The sequence below is a fragment of the Phodopus roborovskii genome, unplaced genomic scaffold (assembly GCF_943737965.1).
Source record: "Phodopus roborovskii unplaced genomic scaffold, PHOROB, whole genome shotgun sequence".
Lineage (NCBI taxonomy): Eukaryota > Metazoa > Chordata > Mammalia > Rodentia > Cricetidae > Phodopus > Phodopus roborovskii.
Window position 1 is genome coordinate 29063907 of NW_026126434.1, and position 27649 is coordinate 29091555.

The 27649-nt window shown below is 54.6% G+C and overlaps 1 protein-coding gene across 1 annotated transcript; it reads left to right on the plus strand.

Moving 5' to 3' along the window:
* Positions 1 to 1074: 1074 nt before the first annotated feature.
* On the plus strand, positions 1075 to 27649 carry Col11a2 (collagen type XI alpha 2 chain). Its single transcript, XM_051187233.1, has 66 exons — positions 1075 to 1384; positions 3705 to 3854; positions 3950 to 4160; positions 4806 to 4968; positions 6591 to 6782; positions 7529 to 7606; positions 8227 to 8289; positions 8911 to 9087; positions 11315 to 11374; positions 11479 to 11520; positions 11732 to 11794; positions 12096 to 12170; positions 12589 to 12675; positions 12915 to 12971; positions 13240 to 13293; positions 13380 to 13433; positions 13517 to 13570; positions 13730 to 13783; positions 13943 to 13996; positions 14080 to 14124; positions 14230 to 14283; positions 14723 to 14767; positions 15006 to 15059; positions 15224 to 15268; positions 15390 to 15443; positions 15649 to 15693; positions 15925 to 15978; positions 16061 to 16105; positions 16292 to 16345; positions 16654 to 16761; positions 17173 to 17226; positions 17489 to 17542; positions 17665 to 17709; positions 17938 to 17991; positions 18088 to 18132; positions 18231 to 18284; positions 18371 to 18424; positions 18563 to 18616; positions 18925 to 19032; positions 19154 to 19243; positions 19422 to 19475; positions 19667 to 19774; positions 19893 to 20000; positions 20113 to 20166; positions 20281 to 20334; positions 20471 to 20578; positions 20672 to 20725; positions 20940 to 20993; positions 21164 to 21217; positions 21342 to 21395; positions 21684 to 21791; positions 22494 to 22547; positions 22739 to 22792; positions 22906 to 22959; positions 23494 to 23547; positions 23788 to 23895; positions 23995 to 24048; positions 24150 to 24203; positions 24435 to 24542; positions 24670 to 24723; positions 24898 to 24933; positions 25138 to 25191; positions 25307 to 25574; positions 26452 to 26564; positions 26803 to 27009; positions 27449 to 27649. The coding sequence occupies exons 1-66, from the start codon at positions 1303 to 1305 to the stop codon at positions 27587 to 27589; spliced, it is 5208 nt and encodes a 1735-aa protein (XP_051043190.1). The 5' UTR covers positions 1075 to 1302; the 3' UTR covers positions 27590 to 27649.

Below are 27649 nucleotides of genomic sequence, written 5' to 3' on the forward strand. Positions count from 1 at the left end.
GGCTGCATGGTTTTAGCCCCGGGTCTCGGCGGGAAGAGGGGGTCCCTCTCCCTCTTTCACTCACACATAAAATTGCTTTCCAGTTAAAATAGCTGTTTTCTGGACTGAGGTGACTGGGTAGTGGGCACCATGGCATCGCCTAGGTGTAAGGATTTTCAAGGAGAAACCCTGCCGTGCTCCCTGAGGTTGCAGAGGCTGTGCAGGGTGGGAGATACAAGGCGTGCTTTGTCGGGAGGGGGAGAGGGTGTGCCAGGCTGGGGGCGGGGCTGCCCACGGGGGGAGGGAGACCGGCTGCTTCTCAAAGGCGCCTTGTTCGCGGGCGGGCGGTGGCTCTCCTCACTCAGGCTTTCTCCCTGGCTGCGCCACAGGCTCCCGGGCAGACCCGGCACTGTGCCTGCACGTAGGGGCTCACTGGTCTAGTCTCAGCGCTCCCCTTCTGGAGCGGCCATGTCCCTGAGTGACCCTTGTAGCACCATCGCCTGTCCCCCTCATCACAGTCCTGTGCCCCCTTTCGCTGTTGTTCCCAGTCCGGTATTTCCGTCTAGTTGGTGATTAGCCAACTAGCCCATCTCTGGCCTCTACTCTGCAAGGCGACTCCGCAGCCCCCCCCCACGTTTGGGTCGCTATCTATAGCTGGGTCTGTAAACACCCCGCCCAGGACTGCTCTGTAATTACATGGGGCGGGACGAAGGAGGTAATTATAGAGACCTGATTACGAGTGGGCGTGGGGCGGTCGACTGTAGGCCCGCCCCTTCTGTCCCACTGTGTCCTGAGTCCCTCCCGGACTCTACAGAGGGGTTCTTGTCCCCCAAGGGCTAGGACCGTTTGTGTGACTGGATCATAGGGTCTTAAAAAGGAGGGGGGCTAGAAAATATACATTGTTCCCCCAAAGACAATCTGAGGGTGCACACAGGCCACCTAATCCCTCCAGAAGTAGGAGTGCACTATTCCAGAGGCAGCATGTGAGGAACAGTTCTCGCCCCCATACTCCCTTGCCCAGGTGGAGCTCGGGGGTGGGGTTTCCCCTTGGTGACTGTGGGCGGGCAGCTAGAGGCGGGGGCTGGACTTAGGGGCGGGGGCGAGCTGGGGTCTCTGAGCTGCCAGGGTGGCCAGGGGCATACAGTAGCGGCCACTGAGGAGCAAGCAGCTGTGGCAAGCAGAGGTGTCCTCAACAACATCTTGCTGCATGGAGCTGACCGCTGAAAGCTGCTGACATCCCTGGGTCCTGGTTCCAAGGCTCAGCACTTGCTGTTTATTGTCCGCACCAGAGTTGTCTGGGTTTTGGACCCAGCATTCTGAGCCATGGAGTCGGGCAGCGGCTGCCACAGTCTCCTACTGCTCCTACCTCTGGTGCTGGGGCTGAGTGCTGCCCCGGGATGGGCAGGTAAGAGGAGTCCTGCCTGGGTCAGTCAACTGGAGGTTGGAGAATCTGCCTGGAAGGGAACCATAGATGCCTAGAGTAGGAGCGTCTGAGTCTTAAAAAAAGGATTTGGGGTGACCAGAGTTTAGGATGAAGGATGACCCCTTGAGTTCCTTGGAGCCAACATGGGACTGTCCTCCTCCTTGTAATGACTGATAAAGGACAGGTAACACCAACGGATGGGGACCATAGCCCGGAGCCTGAACAGGCTGGGTTCTTGGTTTGGGTCCTTAGAAGGACCCAAGGACGGCCAAAGCCAAACTTGACCAGGCTTTGCTGATGTCAGGGCAGTGAATACCAGGTTTGATGGGTAAGGGAAGCAGGATGGACATCTGTAGGTCAGAGCCTAGAAGGCTACTTCCACTGTCCCATCCTCTTTGGGTCCCCCAACCCCTCCCTGTGCCCAGGATGCTGCCACGCGGCTGGCTCTAGGGAGCATCGGGGCTGGCTGCCAACAGGACGGCCGCTGGACAGGCCAGGATCAGGTGTCTGAGGCCAGAGCCAACTCTTTGCATTCCTGCCCCTCCCCTCCCCCTCTGGCCAGCCGGACTCCTCTGGGACCCTGGTGTCCACAGGCCCAATCTTTCCCCCTTTTTCCTCCAGAAAGGAAAGGCTCCTAGAAAAGAGGATTTGGTATCAGAGCAGAGTCTGGGAGTAGTGGATATAAGCAGCATGGAACCAGCTCTCTCCCAGAATGGGGTGCGGGCAGGAGCTGATTTTGTATATATCTCCATTATTCATGTTTTCTCTTCTCTGGGGAGGATATAGGCAGAGTGACAGTGTAAAGGATATAGATTAGACCAAAGAAATAACAGAAAAATGAAGTGCAGGGGGCTGACCAAGATAACTGTCTCTTATTTGGGGGCTGAGTGGGTGGAGGAGGAAGGCCAGGGAAATGTGTAAGAGTTCCTGAGAGTAGAAGACAGGGCATTTGGGGGCTCAGGGCAATTGATGGGTGCCAATGGGCCTGAGACAGTGGGGTTAGTATGTGGCTTGAGGGGGGCAGGCCTGTGGGCAGTGAGTGTGGTGTGGGACTGTCCTCCACTGGGCTTTGGTGGAGGGTGGAGACCTCTGGGATCTCCTTAGCCTGGGGTCTCTGTGAGTCTCTGTGTCTCTGTCTCCCTCACCTTAGCCTCTCAAAGCTGCCCTTGTGTGTCAGTGTTTGCAGAGCCACCACACTTGGGGGCCAGGCTCCTCAGGGGCGGGGGAAGGTCGCGGTTTCCTCAGCTCCTGGACTCAAAGGGCCTTTTCTCTCCTGCCACCCCACCTCATCCACCCCACCCAGCTCTGCTCTCCTGACTGCCCTGGCCTCTGCCCCGCCCCACACTTCTACCAACACTTGTAAGCACACTCTGTGGGAGCTCTCTGCTGTGGAGGGTTGGTGTGAGAAGTGCATGCTTCCTGGGAGTTTGGGCCCAGGAAGCTGAAAGCTAAGGTTACCTGGCTGATGGCCGGCCACTTGAATCTTTGGAGTCAGATGGTGGGGGATGGAGGGGCAGGACCAAGGTTCCAGGTGTGGGGAACTTGCCTAGGGTTTGGGCAAGAACTCTGATGGCATCTACAGATGTATGGCTTGGGGCCCTGGACCTGCTCCTGCTCTGCGTGGCAGCTTGAGCTTCCCCTTTCCCAAACCTATTCACCAAACCTAAGGGCAAAGGCTTCTGGGTCACCCCATTCTTCTATCTCCTTCCTTAGCCCAGTCAGAGCTGCCCTGCCCCCACCCTAACCCAGACTTAAGCAGTGGGAAGACCTCTCTTACACAGCTGCCCCTCTGCCTCCCTGTACCCAGGATGATCGATTGCCCAGATGTTGTTTGTGCTAGAGACCAAGCAGATGCCAGGAAGCCAGAAACTGGGAGATATAAAAAGGGAGGGAGAGAGAGGGAGAAAGAAAAGATGGCAGGGTGTGGGGGACAAGGGAAAACGGAAGAGGGATGTGAGGGAGGGTCGGACAGGTGTACACACAGGAGTATGGGGCAGAGAAGGAGGGGGAGACAGAGGGAGGCAGGGAATGACAGTGAGAGACCTTAGCTGAGATTCACAGCTTAGAGACAGATTGATGGTGGGTCTGAGACACAGACGCTGGGAGAGCGAGGGTGTAAGGGCATCCAGTTGCATGCCAGCCAGGGCTAGCTATGCTGCCACTCTGGGTCACTTTGCTTCCCGTCCATATAGGGTCCTTTCAGGAGAATGTAAGGGAGACTGAGTAGGAGATCTGGGTGTTCCCCATTGAGACCATCCCTGAGACATGTTCTGTGCCCTGACTTGAGCCCCAACTCTGCCAGGTGCACCCTCTGTGGATGTACTGCGAGCCCTGAGGTTCCCCTCCCTTCCTGATGGTGTCCGGAAGTCAAAAGGGGTCTGTCCATCTGATGTAGCCTACCGTGTGTCACGACCTGCCCAGCTCAGTGCACCCACCCGCCAGCTCTTCCCAGGTTTGAGCAGTGAGACAGAAGGTGGGGAGGGGAAGTTTGGGATCTCTTCACCTCTCACTCCATCTTTGTATCCCTCTCTCTCTCTGGGGTACCAGGAGGCTTTCCCAGAGATTTCTCTCTGATGACTGTTGTCCGGACCCGCCCTGGCCTCCAGGCTCCCCTCTTCACTCTATATAGTGTCCAGGGAGTCCAGCAGCTGGGCCTTGAGCTCGGTCGCCCAGTCCGCTTCCTGTATGAGGACCAGAGGGGACGGCCACAAGCCGCCTCTCAGCCGGTCTTCCGAGGCCTCAACCTAGCAGATGGCAAGTAAGTTTGTCCCTTTGGCCTGCCTAACCCATGCTGTCAGCAGAAAGTGCCTCAGAACCCCCAGTCTCTAAACTAAGGGACTCTGCTGGCTCTTTGGGCATACTAGCCCACTGATTGAACTTGTCACTTTTTAATTAGATTTTGAGTCTCAGAGTCTGTGTCTAGGAATGGTAATAAAAAGGTACCTGCTGGCATATTGGTGGTGTCCTTAACTTTTTGAGCCTTAGTTTTTATGTCTATAAAGATCATCAAATATGATACCCCCAACTAGAAAATGATTGCAGGGTACCCATGCTATAAACACTTGATAAGTGATAACCCTTGCTTGTAATTCTTTAAACTTTTTAGTTTAATTTATGTGTGTGGGTGTTTTGCCTGCACTTAAGTCTATGTACCATGTGCATGCCGGGTACCTGTAAATGCCAGAAGAGAATGTCAAATTCCCGGGAACTAGGTTTACAGATGGTTGTGAGCCACCATGTGGGTGCTGGGAATTGAACCCAGACCCTCTGGAAGAGCAGCCAGTACTATTACAATTGAGCCATCTCTCCAGCCCTATCATTGTAACTTTTAATGCCATTATCACCGCCAACTCTTCTACTAGCTTTAACCATCAGTTATATGAACTCCTTACCCCATGATTAGGTGGCACCACATAGCTGTGGCTGTGAAGGGTCAGTCTGTCACCCTCATTGTGGATTGTAAGAAGCGAGTCACCCGGCCCCTTCCCCGAAGTGTGCATCCGGTGTTGGACACCCGTGGGGTGGTGATCTTTGGTGCCCACATCCTAGATGATGAAGTCTTTGAGGTAAGCTTGGCAGTAGTCTGAGGAGCGTGATTTTGGCCCCATATCTCAAAGCCACACTTCTGGCTTCAGCCAGCCGTCTATCTCCCTATACTGAAGCCTTCGTTTTTCTTCCCAGGACTTTTTATTTCCATTTCTGGTCTTCAGGGCTCCTCCCCCCCCCCCAATGAGCATCAAAAACTGCTTATATAAATACAGTTTATAGCTATTTACTCAGTGATTCATCTGTCACTGTCCACCATTGATCTATTACTTCAACCAATTTACTTGTTTATTCACCTGCCCCCTCACCTAGTCACCCACCAACAACCCCTCTTCAGGTGTCCACCACCCATTCATCCACACAGCCAGCTGACACCACTGGCCTACCTCTGGATACGCGTGCCATCTTACCTGTTCGCCCGTTCACCCGTCTGATCATCTGCCCAGGCGCCTCTCTGCTCATGCACTTAGGCCCATATTGAGCTGCTCACTTATCTTCCCCCTCCCCCCCACCCGTACAATTCCTCCCTCCTCAGACCAGCTCAAACCATTCATCTGCCCACCCATCTATTCACTCCTCCACTCACCACTCACTCCATGGATGCATGCATCAGTTCACATATCCACATGTCCTCTGCAAACCCAACTGCTGCAGGTTCACCCACTCATCTCACCACCCAGCCACACATTTACCATGTATTAGCCCCATCCATACAGTTAGGCAGCAGTATGTGCACATTACTCTGTGCCTCCCATTCATTTGCCCACATGTCTGTCCGTCCATTCATCCATCCATCTATCCATCATCTTTCTTATTGCACTTGAACCCCTTTGCCCATCTACCTTTCCACTCCATCTATCCATTCATCTATCTACTCACCCACCCACACAGCCAGCTACCATTTTCTGAATACCTAGTGGTGGAGGAAAACAGTATGACAGTGTAAGGCCTCTGCCATCCCAGGGATGGGGGCTGTCTTTGTTTTGCTTTGAGATGGACCAGTGTGTACGCACCATGTGTGGACTCATACAACTGCCACTGAGATTCAGAAGGAAAGAAATTCTCCATTTCTAGAGGTCCATCTAGACAGCTTTCATCATCACTGATGCTGCATGATCAAGGCCCCCAAGGCTCTACCTGTCTCTAGCAGCCATGTGGAAAGGCCCGTGTTTGACCATAGGAGCAGGGAAGAAATGCCCTGTATGGAATCTAAAGTTGGAAGGCCTAAGTTCTAGTCCTGACCTGTTGCTCTGAGTGATTTTGGCTCATCATTGCCTTTTTGAGATATGAAATAAAGGGATGAAAGTCCTTTACCTCCTGACTGTTCCCACTGTCCCTATAAGCAGATTGTGGCCTTCTCCCATGATACTACTGCTTAGTCCCAGACCATTGTATAGATACAGCTTCTAGCAGCTTATTCAGACAGATTTGCTTGTTTATTCACCTTCCCAGTCACCCATAGGCAGCCCCTCTTCATGTGTTCACCACCCATCCATCCATCCACCCTGGCAGCAGACACCACTGGCCCACTCTGGATGTGTGCACCGCCTTACCTGTTCACTTTATCCCAGACCATTCCTCTCGCGTCTCCAGGTCCCTCTGTCTGTTTTTGCATCATTTTTCTCTCCTTATGTCTTTGCAGGGAGATGTTCAGGAGCTCATCATTGTCCCAGGCGTCCAGGCTGCCTATCAATCTTGTGGACAGAAGGATCTGGAATGTGAGCGGGCACAGAGGGATGCACCTCAGACCCAGAAGCCTCACAGAGCCCAGAGATCTCCGAAGAAGCAGCCATCAAGACTTCATAAGCCACAGAGCCAGGAACCCCAGCGACAGGTGAGGGCGTTGGGCAAACTGAGACTTCAGGCTGTAGGACAGGGGGTTCTCCAGGGCATTTCCCTGCTGTGTCCCACTCTGCTCCATCCCATCCTCTCCTTAGCCCCCAGCAGCACTCCTATTCCCATCATGGCCTCCTCCCAGTCCTCAAGTCATCAACCTTTTTATTTTCATATAAAAATAAAAAGAGTCATTATGAAGAACCCCCAGTGGGAGCTATGTGCCCTGCCTGAGTGGCATCTTCTTCCTGTCTGCCTTGGGTTTCCCATCCCTTTCTTGAATTAAGAGGTTGGAAGACATTAGGGGACAGGTGAGCCCTAAGGTGTGGGGACAGGAGGATGAAGCTGAGAAGTGATGTCAAGGTGGGGGGCTGATAGGGAGGGACTAGAGGTAGAGGGGTCTGGAAGTGTGGGAGCAGAGTCTCTGGCTCTTGCCAAGTGCCTTGGGCGGATGATAGGAAAGGTGAAGGTCTAGGTTGTTGGGGGGTCCAGGTGGTTGGGGTGATAGATATGTTTTGGGGACAGTGACCTGAAGCCTGGAGGGTCCATCTCTTAATTGTGTCTGCTTCTATCTACATGGGGATCCACTTCCTCTCCCACTTTCTCTTTCCTTGCTGTTACCCTCTCCTTCCTCACCATCACCCTCAACTCTCACCCTCCAACCCCACACCATCTCATTGTCCCTCTGGAATCTCCCGCCTTCACTTTCCCCGATCCCTGCCCTGTCTGTCCCCTCCCTGCCCTCAGCCCTCTGAGCCTCTCTACTATGACTACGAACCCCCCTATTACCAAGTGATGACTACTGGGACGGCCCCCCATTACCAGGTAAATTTGAGGGCCCCTTTCATCTCTCCCCCTTTCTCCCAGCACCCCCTATCAATATCTCTTATGCTAAGTCCCCGTTGGCCCCAGTTTCCGGAAGAGACACTAGGTTATGGAGCGTCACGCGCTCACTGCCCACTCCCTATCTTTCTACTGCAGCGTCCTCAGAGCTCTAACCGCAGGGCTCCCCCTTCCCCTAGAGGGCGTCGGACCTCTCCCCGAAAGCCTAACCCTCCTGCCAAGAGGTCGGCAGCCAGGCAGGCGCCCCCCTCACCATCCAGGAGGCTCTCTCCAGCTGGAGGTTCTGGCAAAGCCCTCAGCCAGCCTCACCCCTCCCGACGCCCAGCTCCAAGGGCAGCCTCTCCCACTGCCCGGGCCCTCCCCAGGACCAGAGGCAGCAGTTATCGGCAGGTAGAATGGGCATCCAGATCTTTGCCCCCAACTTACAGACATTGGAGATTGACTCTCATCAAACTGTCTTCCTCAAAGGGGCTGCAAGATCTGAGATTTCCCCCACCCCCATCCCAGAGCCGGCCTGTGGTGGGGACAGGTTGCTGCTTTTTGCTTTCTTTTCTGCTAACCTCTCACCTCCCCCCACTCCTCCCCTTCCCCCTTGGGGCTAGTACCCTGTCCCAGGTGAAGAGGAAAGAGCCCTAGATCCCAGCCCCTTGCCATTCCTTCAAGAGGTAACTTCATCCCCCCAACATCCCCCAGCTGGAACCCTCCACAAAGCATCCTGATGAGAATGCCTCCCTGGCCTGGGGTGGGGGTTGGGGGGGCTTTATATTCCCATTCCCACTCAAGGCTTCTCTGGTCCCTCCAGACCTGCCACCTGCTTGTCTGAGAGTGGCCCATTTCTTCTGATGTCACTGCCTCATCGTCACTTTTTGACTAACATAGACCCTCAATGTTGGTGTTAAATGAGTTCCCTTCCTGCATCATGTGCCATTTGTGGGTCGATTTTCTGTCCAACGTTCTCGCTGCCTTCTTCTTTCTGATTTCTGTCTTTAGTCTTGGGGTCCTCATCTGTCCTTATGTCCATGGACTGTCCTGTGCCCAGCCCTCTGGCCAGCCTTCTTGTCCTCCCCGATTTCCCCCAATCACACCCATTTCCAAACATCCATCTTGTGGTCAATAGTCTTCCTTTCATTTGTCCCCTCCCCTTGCTCATTGCAGGGAGAAAACTCCAGTCCCAATGCTCTTCAGGTTCTTTGGGGTAGAAGTTGTCAAACCAGGGGTGAAGAGGAACCCTCCTCTCAGGCCTAACACCCCCCATCTACTCCTTCTTCCCCCCTGTCCTTGGGAAGGAGCAGACAGATCTCCAGGTCCCCCCCACAGCTGACAGTTTCCAGGCAGAGGAATATGGGGAGGGTGGCACAGACTCCCCAGCTGGGCTCTACGATTACACCTATGGCTATGGGGACTATCGTGAGGAGACGGAGCTTGGCCCTGCCCTCTCTGCGGAGACAGCTCACTCAGGAGCCGTAAGTGAAAGCAGCTCCTAGCCCAACCTTCTCCATCAGGGGGCGCTACGTGGATGGCTTCTTGTTTGATTCTTGTTGGCTGTGAGCTACTCCTGTTGGCTTGTGAGAGTCTTTTCACGTGGGATGTCTGTGTGGCTTGAGAAGATCCCTTCCTGCTTTCTCTTGTCAAATGTCTTACCCCGTGTGCCTCCTTGTAGGTCCTCTGTCTGTGGCAATGGCCATTTTGCAATATGATGACCACTTCCTTTCTTTTTTTGGCCACTTCTTGTCTAAATGGAGACAGATGTTATAAAGCTTTTCATCAATAAACAACTGCCTTGTGTCCAGTTTCTGTCTGTCTCACCCATCTCCTCTTGCTTGAAACAACTTCGTGTCCACGTTGATGGTAAATTTCCTAACTTCCCATATGACATTTTTTAACCTTCTTTCTTTCCCTGTCTTCTGTAGCCTTGATGTCCCTCTTGGTGACTATGTGAATCTGAGTTAAAAGGATTGTTTGTGTGTTTTGATTTTTCATTGACAATAAGCTACTTCTTAGATACCTCAGAGTATCAAAATTATAATATCCATTGTGGACCTAGAATTTATTGTGGCCATTTCCTGTGTGTCCTAGCCTGGGTGTTGGTGTTTTGTTTTTTCTGGATCTTGCCTTTCATCCTCTTAATTCCCTTTGCCAGAGTCACTTTCTATTTGTTTTGTGAATTTCTTTTCTCTCTTGGTCATGGTAGCCATGTTGTTTTAGAAGGTCCACTTCCTGTCTCTCTAACCACTTCCTGTTTGTTCAGTGTGTTTTCTAGCCATCTTGGCTGTGCTTGATTTTTCTTGGCTCTGGTATCAGTCTTGCTTCCAAGTCTGTGTCCCTTTGTTTTATCTTTTTAGTGGTGTCCCGGTCTTCAGACGTCCATCCCTGTCTGTTGGATTGCTTCCCATTGCCTCTGCCCTGTGCTGCCTGCTTTGCTGTCATGGTTGTCCCCTTGCTGCTGCGGCTGCTGCTCTCTGTACCCGTTTACCTGATCCTGCCATCCTTGCTGCTTTTGGAGCATGCTGCTTTCTGAGTATTTGGGGTTGAGCTGGGATTTGGGAACTAATCATGCCTAATTGTCCAAGATAGGGGTGGAGTGGGGAATTCTGAAGGTCTTTGTTGGGAGAATCGGGGGTGGTAGGAAATGACTTTCGTCCTCTCTGTCACTGTCTTTGGTTTGACCTAGAGCTTGGGGTGGGAATTGGGGTGGAAGATTGGGAGGGAGAGACTGGTGGACTTGTAGTATAATTGGGGGTAGGAGGAGGGAACTAGGGGACTGTGAGGGTTACTTCTGAGGTTTAGGGAACTCACCCCCAAAGTTGTATTTTTCCAAAATCCAGTTGAGAGGCCAGAATGTGGGATACCAGTGGCAACAGCTTTCTGAATCTCCTTCATGTGTATGTTTTGCCTGTACACACAAGCACACTCACACATATATACACGTATACACACATACACATACGTATGTGTTTATGTATATGTGCACCACATGTATGCCTGGTAACTGTGGAGGTCAGATCAGGGCATCAGGCCCTGTAGAACTAGAGTTACAGGTGCTGTGAGCCACCATATAGATGTTGGGAACCAAACCCCGGTCCTCTGTAAGAGCAACAAGTGAACCCCTTACAGCTGAAAATTACAGTTAGAAATAGGCATGGTGGTGATGCCTATAATCCTAATGCTTGGAAGGCTGAGGCAGGGGGACTGAGTTTGAGGACAGCCTGGGGCACACCAAGTTCTTTTCTTAGGAGTGTCTTGAGACAAACAACAAAAAAGCTATAGACAAACTTCAGTACATTAGGGCACAGGCTTCCTATTTTCTGGAGGAAAACCCATAGCTTTTAAGATCAGATTATAGTTCCATGCCCCCCTCCCACTCCCGAGAAATAAACCTACCTGCTTTCTCAGCATGTGGGGTAAGGCTGAGGAAGTGGATGCCTCTTCAGGTTTGAGGACTCCTAGGGTCAGAAGGAGAATTTGGTGACAGGGTAGGGTTCCCTGGAAGAGTAATGCTGGGGTTTGGAATCTAGGAAGGGAAAGTGGCTCTCAGAGACACAGCATATGCTTGCTTTGGTAGGCTAGGGAACTGGTACAGAGTTTGGAGGTTGTTTCCAGGAGGTCCTGGAAGTGAGGTTGGAGTTGGGACGGAGCATTTGTCCTGGCTATTCATGGGCCCCACTGGGGTTACATGTATGTCTCCCTCAGGTTGCCCACGGACCCCGGGGGCTGAAGGGAGAGAAGGGAGAGCCTGCGGTGCTGGAGCCTGTAAGTCAGACTGGTCACAGAACTGAGGGAGGTGGACAGGAGGAGGAAGTAATGGGGTGAGTGCTGGCCCTGTGGCCTCTAACTTTGGACGTCTGACTCCACAGGGTATGTTCGTAGAGGGACCCCCTGGCCCAGAAGGCCCTGCGGTGAGTGTGTTATATAAGCCGCCTTGCTTTTATTAGAGACATTCCCTACAGGTACTTCTGTGACTTGCCTAAGTATGTCCAGGTCCCCACTTTGAAGAATGCCTCCAAACCATGCACAGATTTTCACACCTCTGCTATAGAGACCACCCTCAGTCCAAGCCCCTCGTCTGTGTGATGTCCACATCTGACTTTCCTGCTTTTTGTTCCTCAGGGATTGACTGGACCTCCTGGCATCCAGGGAAACCCGGGCCCAGTTGGAGACCCTGGTGAGAGGGTAAGTGAATGTTCTTGGGGTGGGGACAGCTGCAGAGAAGCCACTGGTACCCCATGGGGTGCTGTGTTCAGTGATCCCTTATCAGCTGGCTAATTGAAGGCCCAGCTGTGCTCCCTGTAACCTAGGGTGTGGGAGCAGACTCTAGTTAGAGAGGACAGTAAGCTGATATCTCCCTACATTTCCTTCACAGGGTAGAGCACCCAGGAGAGATCTAGAGATGTCTATGTTGGTCCTGTAGGGAAGCATGTCACATCTCTGGCATGCTCCTGACTCCCCCCTTTCTTTATTCTTTCCCACTCAGGGACCCCCTGGCCGGGCAGGGCTCCCCGGATCAGATGGAGCCCCTGGTCCTCCTGGCACGTCTCTGATGCTCCCAGTGAGTTATCTTCTGGGCTTTGAAACAAGTTGTGGGGGAGTGCTTGTATTACCAAGAACCAACTGTGAAGACTGTGCAGGAGAATCTGGGCATGATAGGGCAGGCCTGGCCTCTCAGCACATGGACAATGATGTGGAAAGACCTGAAGTTCATAGCATCATCTGAAGCAACTGGTCTTTTGGGGTGGGAAGATTGCAGCCAAACTAGAACCAAACTTGGATCATCTAAATCAGGGCAGAGAAACCTCTCATTTTAGGAGATGAAGAACCAGAGCAGAGTACTGGAATGGCTAATGTGGGGAGGGGTGGGAGGGACTCTAGCCAGACCCAGGGGAATGGCTGTGATGTTGGAGGGCATCTCTGGCTTGAAGGGCATGTGGATTTCCTGGAGGGGAACTGTGTCTTTTGTTGCCCCTCAGTTCCGGTTTGGCAGTAGTGGAGGTGACAAGGGCCCCGTGGTGGCAGCCCAGGAGGCCCAGGCCCAGGCCATTCTGCAGCAGGCACGGGTGAGCAGGGACAGAGGTCCTGGTAGAGGGAGATGTGTGGTGGAAAGGGAAGGTGCTTGGGGGCTGCAGGGAGGACTAGTGTGGAAGGAGGACAGGCCAGCCTGGCTTCACTTAGGCTGAGGAAAGATGGAGGAGAGCTCATGAGGTAAGGATTGGATAAAGGAAGGACCAATTTGGGGGTGTGCTGGGGCTCTCAAGTTGCCTCCCTCTCATTTCTGCTGTCCCTCTTGCTCCTCTAGCTGGCACTCCGTGGGCCTCCTGGCCCCATGGGATACACGGGCCGCCCTGGACCCTTGGTGAGTAGAGTTGGATGTTTCTGCTGTTTTGTTTTGATTTTGGTTTTTTGAGTCAGGGTTTCTCAGTGTAGCCCTGGCTGTCCTGGAACTCGCTCTATAGACCAGGCTGAGTGAGTTGGTTGATAAAGTAGTGTTTATTTGTGTGTGCAGTTGTAGATAGTTTCAGCAAAGAACCAAGTCGCTTCTTTGGTTGGGGGCGCGGTGGGATGGGGTGGGGCTTTGGGGTGGGTTTTGGTTGTGTCCCTCAGTATAGTCTTCTCTCTTGCAGGGTCAGCCTGGGAGCCCTGGGTTAAAAGGAGAATCTGGAGACCTGGGCCCTCAGGTGGCAACCCCCACATCTAATTTGCATCCCAGTCCCCCTCCCCCCCGCCTATGCCCATTACCCATCCCTGTCTCTCCCCTTACTAGGGCCCCAGAGGTCCTCAGGGCCTCACAGGCCCTCCTGGCAAGGCTGGACGAAGGGTGAGTCCTCTAGGGGTGGAGATGGAGCTGGGAGGCTAGTGGTCAAGTCTCCATTTGCTCTCACACATGCTTTGCACCCCCAGGGTCGAGCTGGTGCTGATGGAGCCCGAGGGATGCCCGGAGAACCTGGTGTGAAGGTAATGTGCTTATGCTTGTTGGCACCTGTAGCTGCCTGGCCTGCCCAGGGCTCGCTCACCAGTTTCTGGTGGGATATAGCTATAGCACCTCAGGACAGTAGGAGGGGTTGGGATGGGAGATGGCTGGACCCTCACTTTGCTTTTCCCTCTTCCTCCTAGGGTGACCGAGGTTTTGACGGACTTCCAGGGCTACCTGGCGAGAAGGGTCACAGGGTGGGTATGATAGGGGCTGGCTGCCCTGATGGGACAGAACTCCTGTTGGGACCTCAGAGTTCAGTCAAAGAGGCCTGGGGGCTCAACAGCTCCACAAAGGGACCTGTCTGCCTGTAGGAGGGAGCTGAGGCTGCCCTTCACTGCTGCCTCCTTTTTCAGGGTGACACAGGTGCTCAGGGCCTTCCTGGGCCTCCTGGCGAGGATGGAGAGCGGGTAAGTGCCATGGTCAGGACAGGGGCTGGACTCAGGAGTCTAGAGGGCAAGACTGATTTGTTTAATATGCCTTTCTTCTCCAGGGTGATGATGGAGATATCGGGCCCCGGGGGCTGCCTGGAGAATCAGTGAGTGTCCTGGGGTGCCCTGGGGAATCCACAGGAAGCAATGGGAACAAAAGGAACACATTTCCTATTGCCCACTCATGCTGTCCCTGTCAACTCTGAATACAGGGACCTAGAGGACTTCTTGGCCCCAAAGGTCCACCTGGTATTCCTGGACCCCCCGTAAGTGACACCCTGATTTCCAGCCCCGACCTTACCCCTGAGCTCTCCTGTTCCCTACCCCTCCTGACTACTTTCTCCCTCCCTTCCTTCCTCCTCTGCCCATGACCTTTTCCACTTCCAGACCCCCCCCATTCTGCTCCAGTCCCCTCCCCCACCAAGAAGTACTTGGTGAACCGTATGGTGCAGTGTACCAGGGCTCTGGCTGTAGCACAAAACAACAAAAACCCTCAAGGAAAAACAAAACAGAAACCCTCAAACCCACAGGCCCACACCCTGCAGATCTGGACAGGCTGTGCCAGACTGGGTCTGAGACTAATGTGTGGTCTGATCGGGTGTCTGCCATCCACCCTCTGGGATGACCAGGCAGGCTCCTCAGAAGTCACAGTGCTCCTGGCTGGGCTCCAGCTTCCAGCCCTGCTAACCCCATCTTGTGTTTCAGGGAATTCGAGGCATGGATGGTCCCCATGGCCCCAAAGGGAGCCTGGTGAGTGATTGGCATAGAGAACCTATACCCATCCCTCCCTGCAAGTCCCCGACCCAGTCCTGCTAGCTGCCATTTGTAACCTCTTCCTGTTTCCTGACCCTGTCTTCTTAGCTGGCCTTGATGCTTTCTGTCCTCTCTCTATTCTGTTACTGTCTTCTGACCCATGCCTGACCCCTGCTGACCGCTGCCTGAACCCTGCCTGGCCTTGGCCTGGCTTTCTCTGGCTGCTTGATTCTAGGGACCTCAAGGAGAGCCAGGGCCCCCTGGACAACAGGGCACTCCTGGGACCCAGGTGAGTGGTCCTGTCCTCTTCCCTAGTGACTGGCACCTAGGCCTCACTGTGGATCACTCTGGGTGGGGACAGGCCACTGGGCCCCTCTTGCTCTGGTGCTTAATGGGGGTGTAGAGGGTGGTACAGCCCTGTGGCTTGTGTAACTTCTCTTTCTCCACATGCAGGGCCTCCCCGGTCCTCAGGGTGCCATCGGCCCTCATGGAGAGAAGGTGGGTGACCGATTCTCAGGGCATCAGGTTCTAGGCCCGTGTGAGGAGTACTCCCTTTCTCCTGGGACTTTGTGAAACCCCAATTCCTCTAATGACCATGGTCTTCGTCATCCTCCTGCAGGGTCCTCGTGGGAAACCAGGGCTTCCTGGCATGCCTGGCTCGGATGGACTCCCGGTAAGTGCTCCTTCACTCTACTCTACTCAGTAGGGCACAGACAACTCCCTCAGTGGCTGCCTACCCAGTGTCTACGTTTCCCTGTAAGGTCACTCATGGCAGCTGCCTGTGGTTTTGGTTGTTAGCACACAGGGCAATTTGGTGCAGGAACTACGGGGTCGGAGCCAGGGCTCAGCCTTACAGTCTCTGTAACTCCTTCTTGCAGGGTCACCCAGGGAAGGAAGGTCCCCCTGGAACCAAAGGGAACCAGGTGAGGCCCTCCACACTTCCTTTCACCCTCTGAGGGTGACTTCAGACTTGGGGGATGGGCTCGGAGTCCTTGGGACTGCCTGTCATCCTTCACTTACTCTGACCATGTGATGTTCTGTGTCTAAGTCCCATGAACCCCAACCCCAGGGCAGCTACTGTGTTCTCCCACCCCCTAAGGCCCCACAGGGACATCTGAGGACTTTTTTGTATGTCCCTCTCTTTCTTCTTCTAGGGTCCCTCTGGACCACAGGGTCCTTTAGGATACCCAGGCCCTCGAGGTGTCAAGGTAACTACCTACCAGCGGATGGAGGGGGCTCAGTACGCTAACTTAGCAGGTCACTGGATCTCTGCTCTCCCTCTCTCTCTAGGGTGTGGATGGAATTCGGGGCCTGAAGGGCCACAAGGGTGAAAAGGTAAGCAAGCCTTGTGCATGTCTACCCGCCTTCCCCTCCCTCACTACCCACCTGGCCTGCTCTCCCTCAGTCCCTCCCTGCCTTCCCATTTCTAAAATCCACCCTTTTGCCCACGATCCCAGAGCCCATGCCCAGCTCCCTGAACCCTTTCCCTCTGTGGCGCCTGCTCACCTCTGTCTTTCTCAGGGCGAGGATGGCTTTCCTGGGTTCAAAGGTGACATAGGTGTAAAAGGAGACAGGGTGAGTGGAAGTTCCTACTCCCCTCAAACCTCCCAAATCCCCCTCCCCCATCCTCCTGCTCCTCCATTTTGAGCCACCTGCCCTGTGCTTCACTGAAATGGAAAACTTCTCTCGCCATTGCTGTGTCCTTAACTGCAGGGAGATAGCAACTCTCTCTTCATGTGGGACACTCTTTATTGCTGTCCTGAAGACACCTGCTAATGCTCCCCTCCACCAGCCTTGCTGGTGGCTCTCTCTCTTTTGGGGACCTAGACCCTTCTCTGTCTCTGACACTCACCCCTGTCCCCCACCCCCGACTCTCCCCTCAGGGTGAGGTCGGAGTCCCTGGTTCCAGAGGAGAAGATGGCCCTGAAGGGCCAAAAGGACGCACAGGACCCACTGGGGACCCTGGGCCAATTGGGCTCATGGGCGAGAAGGTGATGGGGACAAAGGAGATGGGTACCAGTGGCTCGAGGGGTTACATGAGAATTAGGTATGCAGGTTCAGGGAGGACATGGGGGTGCGAGTTGGGGTGAGAGTGTGGAGAGGGGAGTCGAGGAGGAGGAGGGGAGGTCTGTGGCCTTGTCCTGTCCATTGACCCTTTGTCATGGACATTAGGACGGCTGTGCACCCAGCAATAAAGGGCAGAGCCAGGCTGAGGGCTGTGCATTCCTACCACAGCTCTGCAGCCTCCTGGTCAGGATGATTTGAAGAGCACTAGGAAGACCATGAGGGCGGAGCTGGGCTGGTGCTCCCTTCAGAGAGGGGAAAGGCTGTGAGAGGTCTGGCTGGGTATTACAGGGAGTATTACTGATAGGTGTCTGCAGCTCCTGTCTGTCCTTCTACAGGGCAAGCTGGGCGTTCCTGGTCTACCTGGCTACCCTGGACGCCAAGGTCCCAAGGTGATGTGATGCCCCTTTTCTGTCCCTTCTCGTTGTCCCTTCCTTGACCTTTGACCCAGGAAGCATAGACTAATAGAGTATGGGGTTCCCTAGAGTAGATTTAGCTGACTCCTTTTTAAGAGGCATCAGGGGTCTTTTTAAGGCCACTTACTTGCTGGCAGGGCCCAGGTGGCACCATAGCTGCCTTCATGGCCTCTCTTCACCCCCTTTGGCCTTTCTAAAATCCCTTCTGCTCACCTTCTTCCTTCTCCATCCTTACCAGGGGTCCCTGGGATTCCCTGGTTTTCCTGGAGCCAGTGGAGAGAAAGGAATGCGGGTAAGCTGGGAGACAGGGAGGGTGCAGAGGGAGGAGGTGCAGGGAGGGGTTGGGGAGGCCACCTTGAGGGGTGGGGTGGGGTCTTACCTTGGCTAAGGTTTGCTTGACTTTATTCCCACCAGGGTCTGTCTGGGAAATCAGGACCTCGGGGAGAACGGGGCCCCACGGTGAGTGCTATGGGCAGACCCAGTGGCTCAAGAGCCAAGAGGTAGGCTGGGTAGGTAGCTCAGTGGGCAACGCACAGCATGTGCACACAAAGCCCTGGGTTCTAACCCCAACACCGCATCAGTTGAGCGTGGAAGCAGGGAGATCAGATGTTCGCGATCACCCTCAGCATCATGGTGGGTTCCTCAAGGCTCAGGGATGTTTCTAACATTCCCTTTCTGTCTTCCTAGGGCCCAAGGGGTCAGCGGGGACCTCGAGGTGCCACTGGGAAGTCTGGAGCCAAGGTGAGTGGACTCTGTAAGGGTGTGTCCGTTTCCTGATGCTCACCCTGGTGGGTGGAGGGTGATAAATGTCCATCTCACTCCCTATTTCCCTCATAGGGAACATCAGGTGGTGATGGTCCCCATGGGCCACCTGGAGAGAGGGTGAGTGGCTTGAATGTTCTGTTCCTGTGTTCCCTGGGGAAGAAACTGTGCTCCTCTGTTCAGCGCCTGCATGTCACTCACCCCATCCCCGCCTCTAGGGTCTTCCTGGCCCTCAAGGCCCCAATGGATTTCCTGGACCCAAAGGTCCTCCGGTGAGTTGACTTGTGACCACATCACTTCCTTTCCCCCCCACTTCTCTTCCCTGTCAAAAGTTCCCCTGACCCCAAACACTTTCCAGGGTCCAGCAGGGAAGGACGGACTGCCAGGACACCCAGGCCAGAGGGGAGAAGTGGTAAGTGATTCCAGAGGTGCAGGGTGGGGAGGGTCTTGGATCCTGCTGAGCCAACTGCCCCATGTTGCACTTCCTGCCCGACAGTCACCCCTACCCTGTCCATTCCTGCTTTGATTCACTGTACTGCTCTCCTCCCAGGGATTCCAAGGGAAGACCGGTCCCCCCGGGCCACCTGGAGTGGTGGGACCTCAGGTAGGTTTTCCCCAGGAAAGAGTGTGCACCCCAGACCTGGAGTTAGGGGCCTCTTCCCCCAGTCACACAGCCCTGCCTGAATTTTAGCTCCTTCCTGGGTGGCTCGCTCTCTTTGAGAAGTTTCCCAGCTTTGATACAAGGTGGCATCATCACACCACACTGGGGGATGGTGCCCCAGGAGCCAGGAGATCACCATCAGTGTCCCAGTGACTTTTCGGGGAAACTAAGGGGCTCTAGATGGGCACTTTGCAGGGTGCAGAGTGGGGTCTCGGGGTGGCAGATCTGAGCTTAGACTGTGCCTTTCCCAGGGAGCAGCTGGGGAAAGTGGTCCCATGGGGGAGAGAGGTCACCCTGGCCCCCCAGGACCTCCTGGAGAGCAAGGACTGCCTGGGACAGCTGGAAAGGAGGGGACCAAGGTCAGTGAGGGGCCGGGCAGCAGGGAGGTGGGGGGGCTGGGAGGCTGCCAGCAGTGGGCCAGTGTGGATCTGAGGGCCAGAGATCTCTGTTCAATGGTTTATCACCCTCCTTTCATTTCAGGGTGACCCTGGTCCCCCGGGGGCCCCAGGGAAGGATGGTCCGGCTGGTCTGAGAGGCTTCCCAGGAGAGCGAGGCCTCCCAGGCACTGCTGTGAGTATAACCCCAAAGCCCATAGCCTATAAGGTCACTCACCTCCTGGCCGCCTTTTGATGCTACCCCCTGTTTTCACCCGCTGAGCCCACACTTCCCAGTATGTGTTTTTGGAGTCTCATATACCTGTGGTATCTACCCTTTCCATCTCACCTGTTGCCCTAAATCTGGTTCATAGGGTGGACCTGGCTTGAAGGGAAATGAAGGTCCCGCTGGCCCTCCTGGCCCTGCAGTGAGTCTGGGGACCCTGGGAGGCTATGGGTGAGGTGGATACTGGGCAGGATGAGGCATGAGCCATGAGCCTGGGCAGAGGGAATTTGGGGTCAGCCAGAGTGCATCTGATTCACTGTTTTTCTGAGATCCATGGTCAGGGGGCCTGGAGTCTCCTTCCCAGAGGTCTGACTCCATCTCTCTCTCTCTCAGGGCTCCCCTGGGGAGCGAGGTGCAGCAGGATTAGGGGGTCCCATTGGTCCCCCAGGGCGTCCAGGCCCCCAAGGTCCCCCTGGAGCAGCAGGAGAGAAAGGAGTCCCGGTGAGTATGGGGCAGGAGGAAGATGTGAGCTGTGGGTGATGGGTACCAAGGTGTTTTGTGGAGGTGCTTAAAGGTGAGGCTGCATCCAAGTGGTCACCTCTCCCCTTGTTTCCTGCAGGGTGAGAAGGGCCCTATTGGTCCCACTGGTCGTGATGGGGTACAGGGTCCTGTGGGGCTTCCTGGCCCGGCAGGACCCCCGGGTGTGGCTGGAGAGGATGGGGACAAGGTGAGAAACCCTACAGATGTGCCCAGACTTCTTTCTACAAGAGACTGCTGGCCTTCTGACCTTTGTCTAATTTGCATATATCCTTTCTCTTGATTCTTATTACCTTCTGCAGGGTGAGGTGGGAGACCCAGGACAGAAGGGTTCCAAGGGGAACAAAGGCGAACATGTAAGCATCCATGACCTTGACCTTTGACCTCCTGACTTTTAATCTCCTCCCACCCTTGATATGCTCTCTTCCCTTTGACCTGTCCTGGCATCTCTGACTTCCTTTCTTCCCTAGGGCCCTCCTGGCCCTCCTGGTCCCATCGGTCCTGTGGGGCAGCCTGGAGCTGCGGTGAGTGCACTGACAGACCTTAGCCTGCCTCAGTTTCCCCTCTGGCCTTGTACCTGGTGCTCAGGTCTGTGTGAGTTTATGGATGGAGGACACATGACCCGTGGCCTATATCATTCTGTCCTTGCGTCTGCTCCAGGGAGCTGACGGGGAGCCTGGAGCTCGGGGCCCCCAGGGACACTTTGGAGCCAAAGGCGATGAAGGAACAAGAGGATTCAATGGGCCCCCAGGACCCATTGGCCTCCAGGTGAGCTAGGATGGGGACAGAGGGGCGTGGGGGACAGAGGGCTGAGTGACAAGGTTGGGTGTTGGATGACTGGTCACCTGGGTCTGTGCACAGGGCCTGCCAGGACCTTCTGGGGAGAAGGGAGAAACAGGAGACGTGGGACCTTTGGTGAGTGCAACCTTCACTGGCCCAAACCCACCTGCCACCCAGCCTGCCCCAGCCTGACACTCTACTGCTGACCTCATGGCTTGCATGTAGCCCCGCCATCTGCCTTCTGCCTGGACCTCTGCTCACCCAGCCCTACCATCCTGCTCATGCCTGGAGTTCCTTCTCTCCCTGCCTTTCCTGTCCTGTTGTATTTATACCCCACCCACCCACCCAGGGACCACCTGGCCCTCCAGGACCTCGAGGCCCCGCTGGACCCAATGGTGCTGATGTGAGTCATCTCATCCCTTGTCCCCCTGTCCCTTAGAACATAAACCCTAGTCCTATCTCAGGTACCAAGAGATGCGCCATGGCCCTAGGGTGCTGCTGCCACCTCCCTGCTGTGCTCAGGTAGGCCTCCATCTCCCTTCATAATGACCTTCCCTTCTCTTCCTCTTCCAGGGCCCACAAGGTCCCCCTGGAGGTGTTGGGAACCTGGGTCCCCCTGGAGAGAAGGTAATTGAAGAGGGGTGAATGGACAAATCTTGGCAGGGGGGTGAGGGTTAGATTTCTGCCTGTTTTTGACTGAGATGTGGGGTTGTCAGGATTTTGGGGGACTTTGATGCTCATCTCTTTGTAGGGGGAGCCGGGAGAATCGGGGTCTCCAGGCGTCCAGGGAGAGCCAGGTGTCAAGGTGAGTGACAGTTCTGAGGCTTTGCCCTCCAACTGTACTCTTATCTTTCCTGTCTCTTGATCTGGGACTTCCACAGCCAGGAGTCTGCTCCTGGATTGATCTCTGGGTCTGAAGGAACCCAGCCCCATTTCCTTGAAGGGAGGAGGGGTCAGGGCACTCCTTATAGGCCTGACTCTGACTGTCCCATTGTCACCGAGTGACTTAGGGGAGGCTGAGGCTGTCTTGAGAGTAGGCCATCTCCCTGACTTTCAAGACCCCTTTGAGACCATCCTGCCACTTGCTCTGCAGGGTCCACGTGGTGAACGCGGTGAGAAAGGAGAGGCTGGACAGGCAGGAGAGGCTGGACCACCAGGGCCTAAAGGTCCTACAGGCGATGATGGCCCCAAGGGGAACCCTGTGAGTTTGGGGAGTGAAAGGAGGAACTCTGGGAATGGGAGACCCTGGAATACTGGGGTGTGTGGGCATCAACACCTTGGAATGTAAGGAGCCCAAGGGTGGGGGGTGACACCTGGAAGGGAGGCTGTGGGAATGTGTTCTCCTATGGAAGAGTGAAGAAGGTAGGGAGAGACCTCCCATAGTCAGAGGGAAGGGAGAGACCTCCCATAGTCAGAGGGTAGGGAGAGACCTCCCATAGTCAGAGGGAAGGGAGAGACCTCCCATAGTCAGAGGGTAGGGAGAGACCTCCCATAGTCAGAGGGAAGGGAGAGACCTCCCATAGTCAGAGGGTAGGGAGAGACCTCCCATAGTCAGAGGGAAGGGAGAGACCTCCCATAGTCAGAGGGAAGGGAGAGACCTCCCATAGTCAGAGGGAAGGGAGAGACCTCCCATAGTCAGAGGGAAGGGAGAGACCTCCCATAGTCAGAGGGAAGGGAGAGACCTCCCATAGTCAGAGGGAAGGGAGAGACCTCCCCATAGGAAGTGAGAGATCTCCATGATCAGAGAGAAGGGAGAGACCTCCCATAGTTAGTTTTGGAACATTAAGGCAGGGAAGAGTAGCACAGGAGACACCCCCCCCCAACATGTGTCCCTGAGGCTCTGTGTTGGCTCTGGATGGCCTTAGGGAGCTGTGATGTTGATCTTGTTCTCTCTCTGGATTAGGGTCCGGTTGGTTTTCCTGGGGATCCTGGGCCCCCTGGAGAAGCTGGCCCACGGGTAAGTCTTATTGAGGGAGGGGAGAGGCCAAGATAGTGGGGTTTTGTGGGTTGGCCTCTGTATGACAGGAGGGCCTCAGTCTCGGGGAGCTAGGATTTGGAAGGGTAAGTAGCAGATAGCAGGAGTGACAGTCTTAGCTGAGAAGCCAGCCAGGTTGGGGACCCTCCTCTGACTTTGTTTCACCTCTTCAGGGCCAGGATGGTGCTAAGGGTGACAGGGGAGAGGATGGCGAGCCAGGACAGCCTGTGAGTGACCAGTGCCCCACTCTTCCCACTGTGCCTAAGCTTTGGGACCTTACCTGTTCCCAGAGGTCTCTTGGCTGGAGATTACTCACCCTCTTCATATCCTCCCTCCTTAGGGATCCCCTGGTCCCACTGGGGAGAATGGGCCCCCTGGACCTCTTGGAAAGCGGGTAAGTGATGTTAATTCAGGCACCTGTCCTTGGGTAGGGTGGATGGAGGTGAGGCAATGGCAAGTAATGGGCAGGGAGATGCTATCTTCGACTGGGGTGCAGTACATGCAGCTGGCCATCTTTGGTGTGCTTGCTTCCTTGTGTGCTTTTATCCCTAGGCTTTGGTCTGTGTTCCTTACTGACCTATCAAAATGGACACAGGGATTCTGGAGAAGCCTGTATTTGGGCTTAACCTCTTAGTTTGCTGGAGCAGGAGGTGGGATGAGGGGAAGTGGCCCAGTGGCTCTCTTCACCACATTCACAAAGCTCCTATGCTTTAACAGTGGGTGTGGTTGCTCCTGTCTTCAGTATTTGTCAATGGGCCTTTCTGTGTGTGCCTGTGCATGTGCAAATGTATGCATGTGTGTGTGTGCATGTGTGTGTGCATTTGCATGCATGTATGTGTGTTGCATGCACGTGCGTATGCTTGAGGGTGGGAAGGGCTGAGTCGAGCCTGGTTGTCTGCTATAATTTCCTCCCTGCCCTCTTCTTCAGGGACCTGCTGGCACTCCTGGTCCAGAGGGACGGCAAGGAGAAAAGGGAGCCAAGGTGACAGAGAGGCCACACTGGGTGCTGGGACTTACCCTACCTTCTTCCTCCGAGTTGTGTCTCCAGACACCTTCCCTATGCCCACCTCTTCCCTGTTGAGCCCCCCCCCACCCTACCCCACACGTGTTCCTTTGTCAGGGCTCCTGAGGCACAGCACCCTCCTCCCTGCCCCATCCTTTCTGCCTTAATCTCCTTTGTCCTCCTTTGCCTTTGAGGACAAATTCTTTCTGTGTGTTTCAGGGGGACCCTGGTGCTATTGGGGCCCCAGGAAAGACAGGCCCTGTGGGTCCTGCAGGCCCAGCAGGAAAACCTGGCCCTGATGGTCTTCGGGGGCTCCCAGGTGCAGTGGTGAGTTGCAGTGTGAAGGAATTGGAGGGTGAAGGCCATGGATGGTGTGTAATGTGGGGATAATCTTCCTGACCCTGGGGTGTTCTCTCTAATCTCTAGGGTCAACAAGGCCGCCCTGGAGCCACAGGCCAGGCTGGGCCCCCAGGTCCTGTGGTAAGTGACTGAGGGTGGCTCTGGAGTAGCCAGAGGCAGGGAGAGAGCAGAAGGTGAACTGGTCCCACTTTCAGGGAGAGTGACCACTTTTCTTCTCACAGGGACCCCCAGGGCTTCCTGGCCTCCGGGGTGATGCTGGAGCCAAGGGAGAGAAGGTGAGTGACAGAGACATGATCATGCGTCCCAGCCCCAGATCCTATGGGGATGGCTAGTGCCCACTGCTCAGCTTTAGGCCTCTGATACCCCTTCCTTGGGGGTTTTTATCCATGGGATCATGGGAAAACTGAAGCTTTCTCTAAATTCTGTGTCCATCTCCCTGTCTTCTTGCCCATCTCCATTTGTTTAAGTTCTTTTAGCATCCTATGAACACCTTCCCTCTTATCCAGGGTCACCCAGGTCTCATCGGACTGATTGGGCCAACTGGAGAGCAAGGGGAGAAGGGTGACCGGGGCCTTCCTGGCCCTCAGGGCTCCCCTGGACAGAAAGGAGAGACGGTGGGTACAGGAATGGCTTGGAGAGGTCTGGGGGTGGGGTGGAATTCATGCTGATGATGGGGATGGGAACTGGGCTGTGGGGTGGAGGGACTAAGGGACCCAGCCTCTCTCCATGCTGTTGTTCTAGGGTATCCCAGGAGCATCTGGCCCCATTGGTCCTGGAGGGCCCCCTGGCCTGCCCGTAAGTACCTTATTACTTCTCTTCATAACCCCTTAACCCTACTGCAGACTCCCACTGTGATCTCAGCATCCCGCAGTCTCTGCCTTCCATGTCCTTCCTGTAGAACCCCAGGGTCCTGTGGACTTATGATTTTGTCTCTCCATGCCTGTGCTGACCCCTTCTGTTCATTTACAGGGACCCGCTGGCCCCAAAGGAGCCAAAGGAGCCACAGTGAGTGATGTGACTTATAGCTTTGACTTTTGCCCTCCCTGGGCTGGCCTTAGCCCTGTGTCTCCAGGTCAAATACACACATTTCCCCCCTTCTCAGTGGGGAGCCCCTCATTTCTGCCAAGAGAACGATTTGACCCTTTTGTGACCTTGATCCTATGCTTCATCTCATGATCCCCTTCTTGACCTCATGCATTCCTTTGTTAGGGCCCAGCTGGACCTAAGGGAGAGAAAGGTGTGCAGGGCCCTCCAGGACACCCGGTGAGTGAGGAGAGAGGGGCAGGGATCTTTGCTCCGGCTGGGCAACACCATATTGCACCCATCCTGCTTTATGTTCGTTCACCATGACCTCAATGAACCCTCTGTCTCCACCTAGGGGCCACCGGGTGAGGTGATCCAGCCACTGCCCATCCAGATGCCCAAGAAGACCCGCCGCTCTGTGGATGGAAGCCAGCTGATGCAGGACGATGAGGCTGAGCCCACTGGTGGTGCCCCAGGCACTCCTGCAGGGCTGGAGGAGATTTTTGGCTCACTAGACTCTCTGAGGGAGGAGATTGAACAGATGAGGAAGCCGACAGGGACCCAGGACAGCCCTGCTCGCACCTGCCAGGACTTGAAGCTGTGCCACCCAGAGCTCCCTGATGGTCAGCACCAGCCCCAGGCCAGGGCACTGGAAGTGGCTAATTGCTGGGAGTAGGGATCTTAAGGAAGGTGCTGGAGTGGGGTGAATATGGAGTAGCTTATAACAGAGACTGGTTAGCTGGGCATTGGTGGCACACACCTTTAATCCCAGCAGTTGTGAAGCAGAGGCAGGTGGATCTCTGTGAGTTCGAGGCCAGCCTGGTCTATAGAGCTAGTTCCAGGACAGGCTCCAAAGCAATACAGAGAAACTCTGTCTTGAAAAACTAAAAACAAACAAACAAACATAACCGGGACTGGTTACAGATTTGTAACTGTAATAAGTTTGTAATAGTTACATGTTTGGAACAGTTACAGGTTTGTAACTGCAACAGGTTTGTAACAATTAGAGGTCTGTAACAGTTACAGGTTTGTAACTGTAACAAGTTTGTAACTGTAACAGGTTTGTAATAGTTACAGGTGTGTAACTGAAATAAGTTTGGAATTGTAACAGATTTGTAACATCCATTGGAGGAGAAGTGCTTCAGGATCTCACTAGCTGACATGGCTTCATCTGTGCGCAGCAGTGTTCATGAAAACACACATAGACACACACACCTGAATTTATACATATAGCTACCCATTACTCTCCTCCTGCAGGGGAGCCCGTGTCAATACTGGAGTTGTAGGCACCAACTAGAGACTGGGGTGGGCTGCAAGGCGATAAGGCAAACTGAGACAGGGCAGGAGATGTCACAGGGCTGTGAGTGGGAGAGCACTGGGGGACTGGGCTCTGGCTCTGGCTGGGGACTTGGGGCAGAGGGAGGGAAGGAAGCATGTGGATCAGGAGTATCTTGGAGCATGGGACCTCATGACCCTGGCCTCCATGTTCCTCACCAACAGGAGAGTACTGGGTTGACCCCAACCAGGGCTGTGCTCGGGATGCCTTTCGTGTGTTCTGCAACTTTACAGCAGGAGGGGAGACTTGTGTTACACCTAGGGATGACATCACACAGGTGCGAGCTGATTGGCTCTCAGTCTGCCCACCCTTGCCCATCCTGACCCTTTTTTCCTTTTTGTGTGACCTATGATGCTTTCTTTGTCATTTTCCCTGGAATCCCAAGACTGAAGTTTGTTGTTCCTTACCCCGCCTGTGGCTGCTTCCCAGAGCCCACGTGTCTCCCCTGACCCTTGCCCCATCTGTTCCTGTTCCTGGAGTGTGCAGTGTCTTCTCTGATTCTTCTTTCTCCTCAGTTCTCCTATGTGGACTCTGAGGGCTCCCCAGTGGGTGTGGTCCAGCTCACCTTCCTGCGCCTGCTCAGCGTCTCTGCCCACCAGAATGTCTCCTACCCTTGCTCTGTAGTAGCACAGGATGTCCCCCTGAGACTCCGGGGGGCCAATGAGGATGAATTGAGCCCTGAGACCAGTCCCTATGTCAAGGAGTTCAGAGATGGCTGTCAGGTGAGAACTGGAAGTGCTGGGTGGGCTACAGGAAGGAGAAGGAGAGAAGCATTTGGCAGAGTGCCTAGGATCAGCTGGGAGGAGCCCAGCTTCCCAGTGTCAAATGCACCTGAGGGGAGGGAGCTTAAAGGGTTAAGGAGGAGGGAGGGAAAAATGGGAGTCAAACTTGTGTGAGTCATCTAGCTGGCCTCCTATGTGTATACACACCAGCACTGCATGGAGGTACACAAGCTCTTGCAATTGTAGACATTTAGATGCCGAGCAGAGTCACACAAAAAACACAAACCTATGCCCTTGACACTGGCATACCTTATCCATCCATCCAGAGCCATCTGGATGTGGTCAGGATTCTCAGGAGAGACGAGCCTGGGGCTAGGGTTGGGGTTCATTGAAGGATGCTTCACCATGTTCACATCTCTCTTTCCCCGGCTCTGTCAAGACCCAGCAAGGCCGGACGGTGTTGGAGGTGCGCACACCTGTGTTGGAACAGCTGCCCGTGCTGGATGCCTCCTTCTCAGAGCTGGGAACCCCCACAAGGCGGGGAGGAGTGCTTCTGGGGCCTGTCTGCTTCATGGGCTAGGCCGTTCTCTGACCCTGTCAACCAACAGATGGCCCACCCGGAGTCACACAGTATGGACTT